The sequence below is a fragment of the Corvus moneduloides genome, chromosome 27, assembly GCF_009650955.1.
Source record: "Corvus moneduloides isolate bCorMon1 chromosome 27, bCorMon1.pri, whole genome shotgun sequence".
Taxonomy (NCBI): domain Eukaryota; kingdom Metazoa; phylum Chordata; class Aves; order Passeriformes; family Corvidae; genus Corvus; species Corvus moneduloides.
The window spans coordinates 1,037,733-1,049,624 of NC_045502.1; the positions used below are offsets into that span (position 1 = coordinate 1,037,733).

General features: G+C 61.7%; 2 protein-coding genes across 2 annotated transcripts; one reads left to right on the forward strand and one right to left on the reverse strand.

Annotated features, from left to right (window-relative positions):
• The first annotated feature begins 2,945 nt into the window (after positions 1-2,945).
• BOLA3 (bolA family member 3) lies at positions 2,946-4,856 on the forward strand. Its single transcript, XM_032092121.1, has 4 exons — positions 2,946-3,019; positions 3,684-3,807; positions 3,973-4,061; positions 4,722-4,856. Exons 1-4 carry the CDS (start codon positions 2,990-2,992, stop codon positions 4,785-4,787), a joined length of 309 nt encoding a protein of 102 aa, XP_031948012.1. The 5' UTR covers positions 2,946-2,989; the 3' UTR covers positions 4,788-4,856.
• Positions 4,857-4,946: 90 nt separating this feature from the next.
• Positions 4,947-10,407, reverse strand: MOB1A (MOB kinase activator 1A). The gene is made up of 6 exons (XM_032092120.1): positions 10,163-10,407; positions 9,300-9,466; positions 8,436-8,529; positions 6,279-6,412; positions 6,037-6,200; positions 4,947-5,549 (listed from the first exon to the last, which is right to left on the reverse strand). Exons 1-6 carry the CDS (start codon positions 10,174-10,176, stop codon positions 5,472-5,474), a joined length of 651 nt encoding a protein of 216 aa, XP_031948011.1. The 5' UTR covers positions 10,177-10,407; the 3' UTR covers positions 4,947-5,471.
• Between the last annotated feature and the right edge of the window lie 1,485 nt (positions 10,408-11,892).

The following is an 11,892-nucleotide window of genomic DNA, read 5'->3' on the forward strand; positions in this document are numbered from 1 at the left end:
GCTCGGGCACGGAGCATGGACACGGTGGTTGCCCACCCTGCACAGGCACTGGGCACCTCCATGGCACCCCGATGGGCACGGTGCTGACCAGCAGTGCCGGAGTGCGGTGCCGGTGCGCAGCACTGACCCCCAGCACCACCCGGCCAGGCCCGGTCCTGGCACTGCTCCCCTGCAGCACCAACCCCATGCTGCCGGCGCCAGCCCCGTGTCCAGCCCCGTGTCCAGCCCCGTGTCCATCCCCGTGTCCATCCCATGGTCCAGCACCACATCCATCCCTGCGTCCATCCCCGTGTCCATCCTGCGTCCATCCCTGTGTCCATCCCGTGTCCATCCCGTGTCCATCCCGTGTCCATCCCCGCGTCCATCCCCGCGTCCATCCCGTGTCCATCCCCGTGTCCATCCCGTGTCCATCCCGTGTCCATCCCGTGTCCATCCCCGTGTCCATCCCGTGTCCATCCCGTGTCCATCCCGTGTCCATCCCCGTGTCCATCCCGCGTCCATCCCGCGTCCATCCCCGCGTCCATCCCCGCGTCTATCCCGTGTCCATCCCGTGTCCATCCCCGCGTCCATCCCCGCGTCTATCCCGTGTCCATCCCGTGTCCAGCCCGTGTCCATCCCGTGTCCATCCCGTGTCCATCCCCGTGTCCATCCCCGTGTCCATCCCGTGTCCATCCCGTGTCCAGCCCGTGTCCATCCCGTGTCCATCCCGTGTCCATCCCCGTGTCCATCCTGTGTCCATCCCGCGTCTATCCCGTGTCCATCCCGTGTCCAGCCCGTGTCCATCCCGTGTCCATCCCGTGTCCATCCCCGTGTCCATCCCGTGTCCATCCCGCGTCCATCCCGCGTCCATCCCGTGTCCATCCCCGCACCGTCCTCTCTCAGCCCCGCGCTCCCGCAGCTCCTCTCGCTCGTCCCCTCCGCGCCTCGCCGCTCTCTCCACGCCCATCCCGCTTCTGCCCGGCTCTTTCTTTTTCCCCTTTTCCCGAAACCTTTCTGGTTTTCCATTTTTTGGGGTTTATTGGTGCTACTTCCTCCCCCGTGGGCAGCAGCCCCCCCGCGCCCCCCAGGCAAATACCTCAGCCCCCCCCAGCCCCCGCGAGCGAGTCCGGGGTGAAGCTTTTCCGAAATCAGGGATCCTTTCGCAGCGGTGTTTCCTCCTTCATTTTTCCCCTCTTCGTTTTCGCCTTCCTCTCTTTCCCTTTCCGCCCGGGTTTTTCCTCATTTCTCCGCATCCTTCAGGGATTACAAAACCGCCGGAATTTCAGCCTCATTTGGATTCCGGGAGCGAGGAGTTGGTTTTGGTTTTTTTTTTTTGGCCGGTGGGGTTTTTTTATTACTTTATTATTTTGGTTTTTATTTTTGCACCGCGGCGCGAAGGAAAAAGAGGTGGTAAATCCAAATTTAAAAACCAAGCGCCGTTTCTTCTCGGATTCGGGAATTCGGTCGGAGGCAGGGCGGGTGTTTTGGCGTTTTCGTTGGGCTTTTTTTGGGATAATCGAGGTGGGGAGGTGGGACGGCGGCAGGTGGAGGGGGGAGACACCGCAGGGGTGTCCCGGCGGCTCCGAAAAATTCACACTTGAAGATTTCTTGGTCGGCTCGGGACTGTGGTTACTTGAAATGAAGTTTTTTTCCGGGGCGGATTGAGGACCGGTAGATTTTTTTCCCATGTCTCAAGGCAATAGGATTAATGTGTATTAAACTGTAGATACTTCTAGGACCGTAAATTTATGCTGATAATTTTATTTTGTATAATTTTCCCTTTTTCTTTTCCCCTTCTTTGTGTTGTTTTTCCCCCCTTAACCTTCTTTTCTTTTCCCCTTTTCCCCAGTGTTTCAGTAAATTTATTTTTTAGGATGCCTAAAAATTGCAAGTTTGGATCCTCCCCCTCCCCCCTGGTTTTGGTTTTGTTGGGTTTTTTTTGTTGTTCTGTTGTTGTTTTTTTTTTTTTTTTTAATTTGTATTTTATTCTGAGTTGGCGCGGCCGCGGGGCCGTGGGCTGTATTATTCCTGATATCTTTAAAATATTGTGGGTGTTTTAATAAATTTTATATTTATTTTTTGCACTCAACACGAGGCTTCCGTGGCTTTTCTGCTGGAATTCCTCCTGGAATGGGGCTGGAATTGGGGGGGGAGAGGGGCGGGGTGGGGCTCTGGGTGTGGGAATGGGGGGCAGGATGGGGGTCTTTGGGATTGGGGGGAGCTGGATGGGGCTCTGGGTATGGGCAAGGCGGGGGGAGAGCAGCATGGGGTCCTTTTGGCGGGGGGGATCAGGATGGGGCTCCATCTATGGGATGGGGGGGTCGGATGGGATCCTCTTGGGGGGTGGGCTGCAGGATGGGATCCTGGATTTGGGAATGGAGGGGAGGGGCAGGATGGGACCTTCTTTATGGGCACGGGGGGGTCAGGAGGGGGCCCTATGGGGAGGTCCGGAGGGGGCCCTTTGAGGGGGCAGGATGAGGCTCTTTGGGGGGGTCAAGAGGGGGCCCTGTGGGGTTAGGAGGGTTTTTTTTGGGAGGGGGCAGGAGGGGGCCCTGCGGGGTCAGGAGGGGGCTCTTTTGGGGTCAGGAGGGGGCTCTTTGGGGGGGGTCAGGAGGGGGCCCTGTGGGGTCAGGAGGGGGCTCTTTTGGGATCAGGAGGGGGCCCTGCGGGGTCAGGAGGGGGCTCTTTTGGGATCAGGAGGGGGCCCTGCGGGGTCAGGAGGGGGCTCTTTTGGGGTCAGGAGGGGGTTTTTTTGGGGGGGGTCAGGAGGGGGCTCTTTTGGGGTCAGGAGGGGGCTCTTTGGGGGCGGTCAGGAGGGGGCCCTGCGGGGTCAGGAGGGGGCTCTTTGGGGGGGGTCAGGAGGGGACCCCATGAGAGGGGCGTCGGGTCCCCGCCAGGGTCCTCCGAGCCGCCAGGGGGCGGTCGGGCGGCGCAGAGCTGGCCCCGCCCCTGCTGCGCTCGCCGCTCGCTGATTGGCTGAGCCGAGGGTGACCCCGGCGCGCGCCCCGGGATGGCGGCGGCGGGGCTGGGCCGGGGTCCGGTGAGTGTCCGTCAGTCCCCGTGTCCGTGTGTCCTTGTCCCTGTGTCCCTCCCTCCCTCCTTCCCTCTGCCCGTGCCCCCCTCCCGGCCCGTCTCCCCCTTGTGTCCCCCCGGTGCTGGTCAGCGCGGCCCGCGCCCCCTCACGGTGAGAGTCCCCGGGCCCGGGGAAGGTCCCCACCGCCCCCTCACAGAAAGTGACCCCTCCCCGGGGCCCCGCTCTGGGGGAAGGTGCCCCATCCCCGCCTCACGCCCGTACCCCCCCTTGGTAGCCCTTGTGCTGGGGTCGAGGAAGCGCCTCCCCCTCCCCTCGCCCCGCTGCCGGGGAAAGGCCGCTCCCGTTTCCATCCCTCCTTCTCCCGGTTTCCCCACCATCTCCCGGTTTTCCCCCCTTCCTAGTACCCCTCCCCGTGCTTCCGCTCCTCACAATGTCCCCCAGGCACAGGTAGCCCCCTCCCGCCTCCTCTCGGTGCCAATGGAAGGCAGCCCCTGTTTCCCTCGCCCCATCCTCCGGTTTCTCCCCTATCCCCCGGTTTTCCCCTCCTTTCCCCCGGTGCTGGTGATCAGCCTTCCCTCCCCTTCCCGCCGTTCCCCCTGCCGGTGAGCGCAGCCCTTGCGTGTATTTGGGGTCCCCCCGGGCTGTTTCTCAAGGCTGTTTTGCCCCCCAGCTCTGGCTGCGCTGCCGCTCCTGGCGCAGCTTCGCCTCTCACACGGATGGGGAGTCGCGCCTGGCCCGGGTGCTGCGGGAGAAGTTCCCCCGGGCCTCGGCCATCAAGGTTGTGGATATCTCAGGTACGGGAAAAGCTCTTTATGGTCCCAAACCAGCCCTGCGCTTCACGGGGGAGGAGCCGAGTCGGTCTCCAGCCCTCCCTTGGCTGTGGGGACCCCCAGGAGGGTCAGGAGTGTGGGGGCACGGAGGTGCCTCGCTGTGCTCAGGCCTGGGCTTGGCTTTCTCAGGCGGCTGCGGCGCCATGTACGAGATCCACATCGAGTCCGAGGAGTTCCGGGAGAAGCGGACGGTGCAGCAGCACCAGATGGTCAACCAGGTGAGGGGGCTCCGGGGGTGCCCTGGGGCACCGAGTGGGTGTGAGGGAACGGGAGCAGGGCCCCGACGTCTCGGACTGCAGCACTTTCCCCTATAATGAATGTAGCCCTTTTTTACTACCCCAATCATCAGCACAACCCTTCCCCGGTTATTGAGGAGACAGCACAGCCCTTCCTGGTAACGGGGCGATGAGTGTGCAGTTAATTCTGGGTGCTGTGTGTGCACAGACACCCGTGGGTGCCCCACTGTGAGGGGCTCAGCACAGCCCACCCGTCCTGGGGATAAATAAATCAGAATCACAGGATCTGCTGAGCTGGAAGGGACCCACTGGGATCATCGATCCAACTCCCAGCCCTACACAGACACCCCAAAACCCTGCGCTGGGAGCGGTGTCCGAACGCTCCTGGAGCAGCCTCGGGGCCGTGCCCATTCCCGGGGAGCCCGGGCAGTACCCGGCACCCTCTGGGGGCAGAACATCGCTGGGCTGTTGTGCAGGGTCCCCAGGCCTGCAGGGCAGTTTGGATTTGGTGCAGCAGCCCTGCAGGGTTTGGTTTGTGCCCAGGGGTGTGGCAGCACCAGGAGTCCGTGTGACTCTCTCCGGTGTTCCCGAGGGTGCGGCCCCTGGCCCAGAGCTGCCCTGAGAGCTGTGCTTGCCTTGCAGGCCCTGAGTGAGGAGATCAAGCACATGCACGGCCTGCGCATCTTCACCTCGGCCCCCAAGCCCTGAGGCTGCTCACACCACCAATAAACGCTCCGGGAGGGGCCCAGGGCTGCCTCTCCCTGGATGTGAGCTCCACCCAGTGTTGGGTTTTCACTCGGGGCCCCGTGGGAGGGGGGAAGAAGAGGAGCAGCCCCTCTTCCTCTGAAAGAAGAGCAGGAAGAAACTTTATTATTATTATTATTGTTATTGCCTTTGCCACACAGGAGGGTCCCTCCCTCACCTCCCCCTCCCGTGGGACATCCCAGAGCTGCTCCTCCCACCCAGGGACAGGGACAGCCCCCCCTGGGGCCAGGCACTTCTCCTCCTCACCCCCCACTGCTGCTGCCATGGGGAGCTTAAGGCTCTGGGCCAAAGTGCACCTCTTTTATCAAAAAAAAAAAGAAAAAAAAAAAAAAAAGCACTTCCAAAATTAAGCTGAGCCACTCTGGGCGTGCCCTGGTGGGGCTGTGGAGTCCAGAGGGGAGCTCTGGGAGCAGAAAGTGGCTGGGCAGCACCTGGAAGGTCACACTGTGTGAAACAGAACCAGCTCCACCTCCGCCCAGGCCGGACTCGAGCAAGGAAAGCCCAGTGGGGGCTGCAGAGCAGCGGCGAGGCCGCTCGGTGCCGTCCGGCGCCGCTGGAGCCAAGCGCGGAGGTGGCTGAAGAAGAAGCGGAAAAGGAGCGGCCAGAAGGGTCCTCCCGGGGATGTTTTTATCTGTCCTTGGAGCCCAGCTTCTCGATCAGCTCGTGCAGCGGCGCCAGCTCCCGCCGGTCGATCAGGTTGAATTCCTGGCGGGGGAAAAGGAGACACAAAACTTGAGGGAACCTGGAGAAAGTGTCACCCTGCAGATGCTGGGCCAGCTCCTGGGACAGCCACGGCTCCTGCTTCTCGTGGAGAAATCCCATTTCAGGGCAGCGAAACCTGAGCCACGTTAGAATCGAATGTGGGATGCACAGCAAGTCACGGAACAGGACCGAGAGGGAAAAGAGGTGCTGCTGCTGCTCCTTCTAAGGTGATTCTGGAGCTACAGACCCCCTGAATTCTCCTCCAATTCTGGTTTTGTTGGCTGCAGGTTGATAATTAAAACCTGAGAGGGAAGTCTGAGCACTTACAGCCAACTCAAGCCTCAATTCCTGAAAAAAAACCCCACAAAAGCCCAGCAGCGCGAAGGGCTCAGCTGGGCTGGGAGGTGGAGCTGGGGTTATCTCCCAGGGGGTGCTTTAAACCCGAATCCTTTAAAAGCCACCAGGGCAGCTGAAACCCCTCCCGGCTCACCTGCACGAAGAAGATAAAGTGCTTGAAGGAGGTGTTGAGATGAGCCTCCTCCTGCAGCCGCATCACAGAGTCGAAGTGCTGGTGGTAGATGTGGGCGTAGACCCGGAACAGCCGCTTCAGGATGGTCTTGGCCACCGACATGAAGTTCTTGGGGAAGGGGACGCCTGGAATGCACGGACAGGCAGGGATTAGGGCGTGGCTCAGCCAGGAGGGGCCAGCCTGGGTCACAAAGCTGCACCCACCGATCTTGGAGGGGAAGAGAGTCTCATCATCCAGCTGGTCCTGCACCCACGTCATCAGGTAATCGATGTACTTGGGTGCCGAGCACTTGATCGGCTTCTTGATGTTGGTGCCGTCCGCCCAGTGGTACTCGTACCTGTGGGGTGGGGTGGGGGTTCAGCCCTGGCTCCCGCAGGAAAAGCGGCATTTCAGGCCCTGGGACTCCCTCCTGGTGCCACAAGCAACACCTGCGTCGCTCGGGGCTGAGGAGAGCAGAGCTCGGCCTGTTTGGGTTTCCCGGCCCAAGCCGACGGTCGGTGCTGACCCCTCCGGCCACCCTCAAACGTCACGGAATCATGGAATGTGCTGATCCACCAGGATCATCAGTCCAACCCCTGGCCCTGCACAGACCCCCCAAAATCCCACCCTGGGCATCCCTGGCAGCGCTGTCCAAACGCTCCTGGAGCAGCCTCGGGGCCGTGTCCATTCCCTGGGCAGCCTGGGCAGTGCCCAGCACCCTCTGGGGGAAGAACCTTTCCCAAAATCCACCCTAAACCCCCCTGACTCAGCTCCAGCCACTCCATCAGATCCCGTCCCTGGCCCCAGAGATCAGAGGTGCCCTCGGGAGGATGTTAAAAGTGAACCTCAGCTCTGTGGCAGCCTCCTCTGACATCATCATTTCCTTCAAACGAGCCAGAAGCTGACCAGAGCAGCAGCACCAGGGCTGTTACCCACTCCCTGGATGAACTCCCCTCTGGGGCTCTCAGACACCCTCCAGGAATTCGGATCTTCTCCCCGAGGGTTGGACACAAGGGCTCGGAACACCGGCCCTGTGAGGAGGGGCTGAGGGAGCTGGGGTTGTTCAGCCTGGGGCAAAGGAGACTCAGAGGTGACCTCATCACTCTCTACAACTCCCTGAAAGGAGGCTGCAGTCAGCTGGGGGTCGGTCTCTTTTTCCAGGAAACAACTGAGCACACAGTCTCGAGGTGCGCCGAGGGAAGTTTAGGCTGGATGTTAGGAAGAGGTTTTTTACTGAAAGAGTGATAAAGTTCTGGGATCGTCTGCCCGGGGAGGGGGGGTGGAGTCACGGTCCCTGGATGTGTTTAAAAGGACTGGATGTGGCACTCGGTGCCGTGGTTTAGCTGAGGTGCTGTTAGGTTGGACTCGGTGATCTCCAAGGTCTCTTCCAACCTGGTGATTGTATGTGCGACCTGAGCCAAAGGCTTTTGGAGCCTCTGGATCCCACGGCAGAGCCTGGAATCACCCCACACCACCACGATCCCCTTTTCTCCGAGGCCTTTTTTCCGAGGTCCCTGAAAAGCAGGAAACCCCTCCGTGCTTGGCTGTCGCCTCCCAGCCGACCACAAGTGCAAACAAGCGGTGCCACTCGAAGAGGAAGCTGTTACAGGAAACGGCCCCAAAAATAGAGCCAGGAACTGGCAGCGCAGCTCCTGCGGGGCAGGAGAGCAGGGCAGGGTGTTCCACGGCACCCACAGGGTGCTGGGCTTACAAACCGAGAGCCTTGGCAACCTCCCAGGGAAGATTCCCAGCTGTGGCTTTGCCCTGGCAGAACACACAAGTGCAGAACCAACACCTGGCATCCCTGCGGGAATTCACGCCTCAAACCAACCAGGTGCCCCCAAAAAGGCCTCACTCTGTTCTTTCTACCTTCCCCGAGGCCACAGCCTTCTCCTACAGAGCAGTTCCACCACATTATTAAATTAAGTTATTAAGTTAAATTAAGAGCTGATAAAATGTGCCTCCTGATAATCCACCACATCCCTGGAAGGGTCCCAGGCCAGGTTGGACAGGGCTGGGAGCAGCCCCCTGCCCGTGGGACTGGATGGGCTTTAAGGTCCCCTCCAAACCAAACCATTCCAGGATTCCCTCAGACTCTGGCAGCAAGACCAATCCCTCCCAGCAAAGTCAGATCTCTCATTTCCTTTAACATTTAAAAATTTAAGAAAAGACCTTTTCCAACAACCACCTTCCAAACACAGGGCAGGACGGACGGGGCAAAGACACACCCAGATGGTGTGACCACGAATGACACCAGAGGGGCAAAACGTGGCACCTTGATTCCACCTGGACACGTCCCATCCTCTTTCCAGCTTCTTCCTCCACACACCTCCCTGCTCCCTCAGGCAGGAGCTGCGGCCACAGCCCCCAGCCCTCCTCACCTGGGCCCTGCAGACATGACAGGGCAGCTGCTCTCGGTGCAGAACTCGGTGATGGTTCCGTACAACATGTTGATCTGGTTGAAGAAGTCCACAGCTGCCAAGGGAAAACACCTCAGGGTGACAAGGTGTGAGCAGAGAGAGGCCGCAGCACCTCCGAGGGTTTCCTGTCACAGCACCAACGTCCCACAAAAGCCTTGGCAAAACCAAACCCTTCCCTACAACACCACCCGGCTTCGAGACACCTCAGCCATCCAGGAATTTGGATTGCTTCGCCCATTTTTCACCCCCTGGCTACCACCCCGTGCTCCACTTAGCATTCCATGGGAAAAGCAGATTTAGCTTCCAGGCTCCTCAAAAGCCTGATTGATTTGGTTTGATTTGAGACCTTCCTTAGGCTGAGCCCTCCTGGCCTGAATCGCTACCTTCCTTGCTTAAAACTGCTTTCCCCCCCCCTAACCTCGAAAGAAGCAAAGGTCAAGGCCAGGGGGAGCAGCTGCTCAAAGCAAATTGGATTTGAAAACAGAAACCAAAAAAGAAACTCTACAATCCTGGAGTTTGGGGGGAATAGAGCTCCGTTTTCTCCCTGGACTATTTTATTATATTATATGTATATTATAATTCCAAAAATAACCATTCACAAACCAAATCCCCTCTGTGAGCCTGAACTCGTCAAAAGCCACCCCAAAACCACACCGGTGCTGCTCCGTCTCTTCCTTCTTGCACAACACCCCCCTGACGTGGGCCCTGCTTCCGCTGCTTTTATCCCACCTCAGCCACCCCAGCAGAGCGTGCCAGGGGAATTCAGGGGTTTGTTTAAGGATAAACCCCGTGGTTTTGGGGTTTTCCCCCTCTCAGAGGACTCACTGTTCACCGCAATCCACTCGTTGAGGTCCTCGCCCTCGGGCAGCATCACGGCCTGCCGGAGGTTGCCGCTGCCCAGCGTGGCCTCGGCGTGTTTGAGGAGCTCATACTGGTGGGATCCCTCGGGAATGTTCTTCTTTGGCTTGAATGTTTTCGAAGACCGGCTCCCACTGACGAGAGAAAAAGCGTTTCCAGTTAGCCACAGAACCATGGAGTCAGAAAGGCTGGAAAAGATCCCCAAGATCATCGAGTCCGGTGCAGCACCACCCCCACGGTGGCCACTAACCCCTGTCCCCGAGTGCCACATCCCCCCGTGTTTGGAACGCTCCCAGGGATGTGGACTCCACCGCCAGCCTGGGCAGCCTTTCCAACCCTTGCAGTGAAGAATTTTCCCCTAAAATCCAATCTAAACCTCTCCTGGTGCAACTTGAGGCTCTTTCCTCTGGTCCTGTCACAGCCTTCCCACAGCGGAGGAAGCCCCTCCTTGTACATTCCCAAGGATCCTTTCCAAGGGCTCAAACCACTCTGCGATTCCTCCTAAACCTTCCCCCAAGAGCCCTCCTGAGCCTTCCTCAGCTCCTGGAGGCCTCTGACCCCCCCCAAATCCTCCTCAAAGCCCAGTCAAAGCCCAGGCCTCCCCTCGGGAATCCCTATAACACCCCCTCCCCACGGCACCCAGCTGCCTCCCCGAACTCCTTCCCCTCCTTAACCCCCTCAAAGAACAGCCCTCCGTCCCTCCCCAAACGCTTCCCCCACAAACAACCTCGCCCAGACCAAGTCCAAGCGCTCCCCCGGCCCCTCGCTGCCCCTTCCCACGGACCCCTCGGGGCCGCCCCCAGGACCCTCCCCAGAGCCCGGACACTCACAAGAGGAAGCTCATGGCGAGACGGGCCGGGCCGGGCTGAGGGCAGCGGGAACGGGATGAGGGAGACGGGAAGGGTCTGAGGGAGCGAGAAGAGCTGAGGGGAGCGGAAATGGGCTGAGGGAGCGGGGCCGCGATCCGGGAGCAGGAAGGGCTGAGGGATCGGGCGGAAGGAAGAGAGGCCGGGATGCGGGAGAGGGAAGGGCGGAGGGAGCGAGCGGAGGGAGGCGGGGCCGGTTTGAGGGAGCGGAAAGGGCTGAGGGGAGCGGGGCCGGGCCGGGCCGGGCTGCGCTGAGGGAGCGGCGGCGGCGGCGGCGGCGGCGGCGGCGGCTCCTGGCGGGACCGGCCCCGCCCGCGCCGCCAACTCTCGCGAGAGCTCGGGAAGGGGCGGGGAATCTCACTAAGGAGGCGTGGCCCCGCCTCCCGGTCACGGGGGGCTGGGACTCGGAATGAGCCCGGGTACCCCCGGAACGGGTCCGGGACCCCCAGAGACCCCTCCCCGTGGGCCCGGACACCCCCGGAATTGGGGCCGGGATCCTCAGAGACCCCTCCCCGTGGGCCCGGGTACCCCCGGAACGGGGCCGGGACCCCCGCACGTCAGCCACGCCCGTTGCCGGGCTTTGCCCCACCCTCAACCTCGAACCAACCAATCAGCGCCGCCGGGCCCAATTGGCGCGGGAAACCCCGTCCGCACCAATCAGGCCGCTTGCTTCTCCTGGCTCCGCCCCCTCATTGTGATATCACACAGGGCGGAGACAGACTGCTCCTCCACCCCCAAAACGTCACCGAGCTCCCATTGGCTGGCACAGAGAGGGCGGGGCTTGGCGGGACTATAAAAGGGGTGCGGCCGGAGGCGGTGAGAGAAGCGCAGCGGAGCTATGGGGGCGCGGCGGGATGCGGAGGGATGGACACCGACGGAGCATCCCCGGGGTGAGGACGGCGGACACCGACGGAGCATCCCCGGGGTGAGGACGGCGGACACCGGCCGGAGCATCCCCCGAGGTTGAGGACGGCGGATACCGACGGAGCGTCCCCCGGGGTGAGGACGGCGGACACCGACGGAGCATCCCCCGGGGTGAGGATGACGGACCTGACAGAGCATCCCCCGGGGGCAACGGGCGGCGGACAGCGACGGAGCATCCCCTGAGGCTGAGGACGGCGGACACCGACGGAGCATCCCCGGGGTGAGGACGGCGGACACCGACGGAGCATCCCCGGGGTGAGGACGGCGGACACCGACGGAGCATCCCCCGAGGTTGAGGACGGCGGATACCGACGGAGCGTCCCCCGGGGTGAGGACGGCGGACACCGACGGAGCATCCCCCGGGGTGAGGATGACTGACCTGACAGAGCATCCCCCGGGGGCAACGGGCGGCGGACAGCGACGGAGCATCCCCCGAGGCTGAGGACGGCGGACACCGACGGAGCATCCCCCGAGGTTGAGGACGGCGGACACCGACGGAGCATCCCCCGGGGTGAGGACGGCGGACACCGACGGAGCATCCCCCGAGGCTGAGGACGGCGGACACCGACGGAGCATCCCCCGAGGCTGAGGACGGCGGACGCCGACGGAGCATCCCCCGAGGCTGAGGACGGCGGACGCCGACGGAGCATCCCCCGAGGCTGAGGACGGCGGACGCCGACGGAGCATCCCCCGAGGCTGAGGACGGCGGACGCCGACGGAGCATCCCCCGAGGCTGAGGACGGCGGACGCCGACGGAGCATCCCCCGAGG

Coding starts and splice junctions, on each gene's coding strand:
- BOLA3 (XM_032092121.1), top strand. CDS start 2,990: ATGGCGGCGGCGGGGCTGGGCCGGGGTCCG. Junction 3,808..3,972: donor CAAGGTTGTGGATATCTCAG/GTACGGGAAAAG, acceptor TGGCTTTCTCAG/GCGGCTGCGGCGCCATGTAC. Junction 4,062..4,721: donor AGCACCAGATGGTCAACCAG/GTGAGGGGGCTC, acceptor CTTGCCTTGCAG/GCCCTGAGTGAGGAGATCAA.
- MOB1A (XM_032092120.1), bottom strand. Junction 6,413..8,435: donor GTCATGTCTGCAGGGCCCAG/GTGAGGAGGGCT, acceptor CCCACCCCACAG/GTACGAGTACCACTGGGCGG. Junction 5,550..6,036: donor ACTTTATCTTCTTCGTGCAG/GTGAGCCGGGAG, acceptor TTCCCCCGCCAG/GAATTCAACCTGATCGACCG.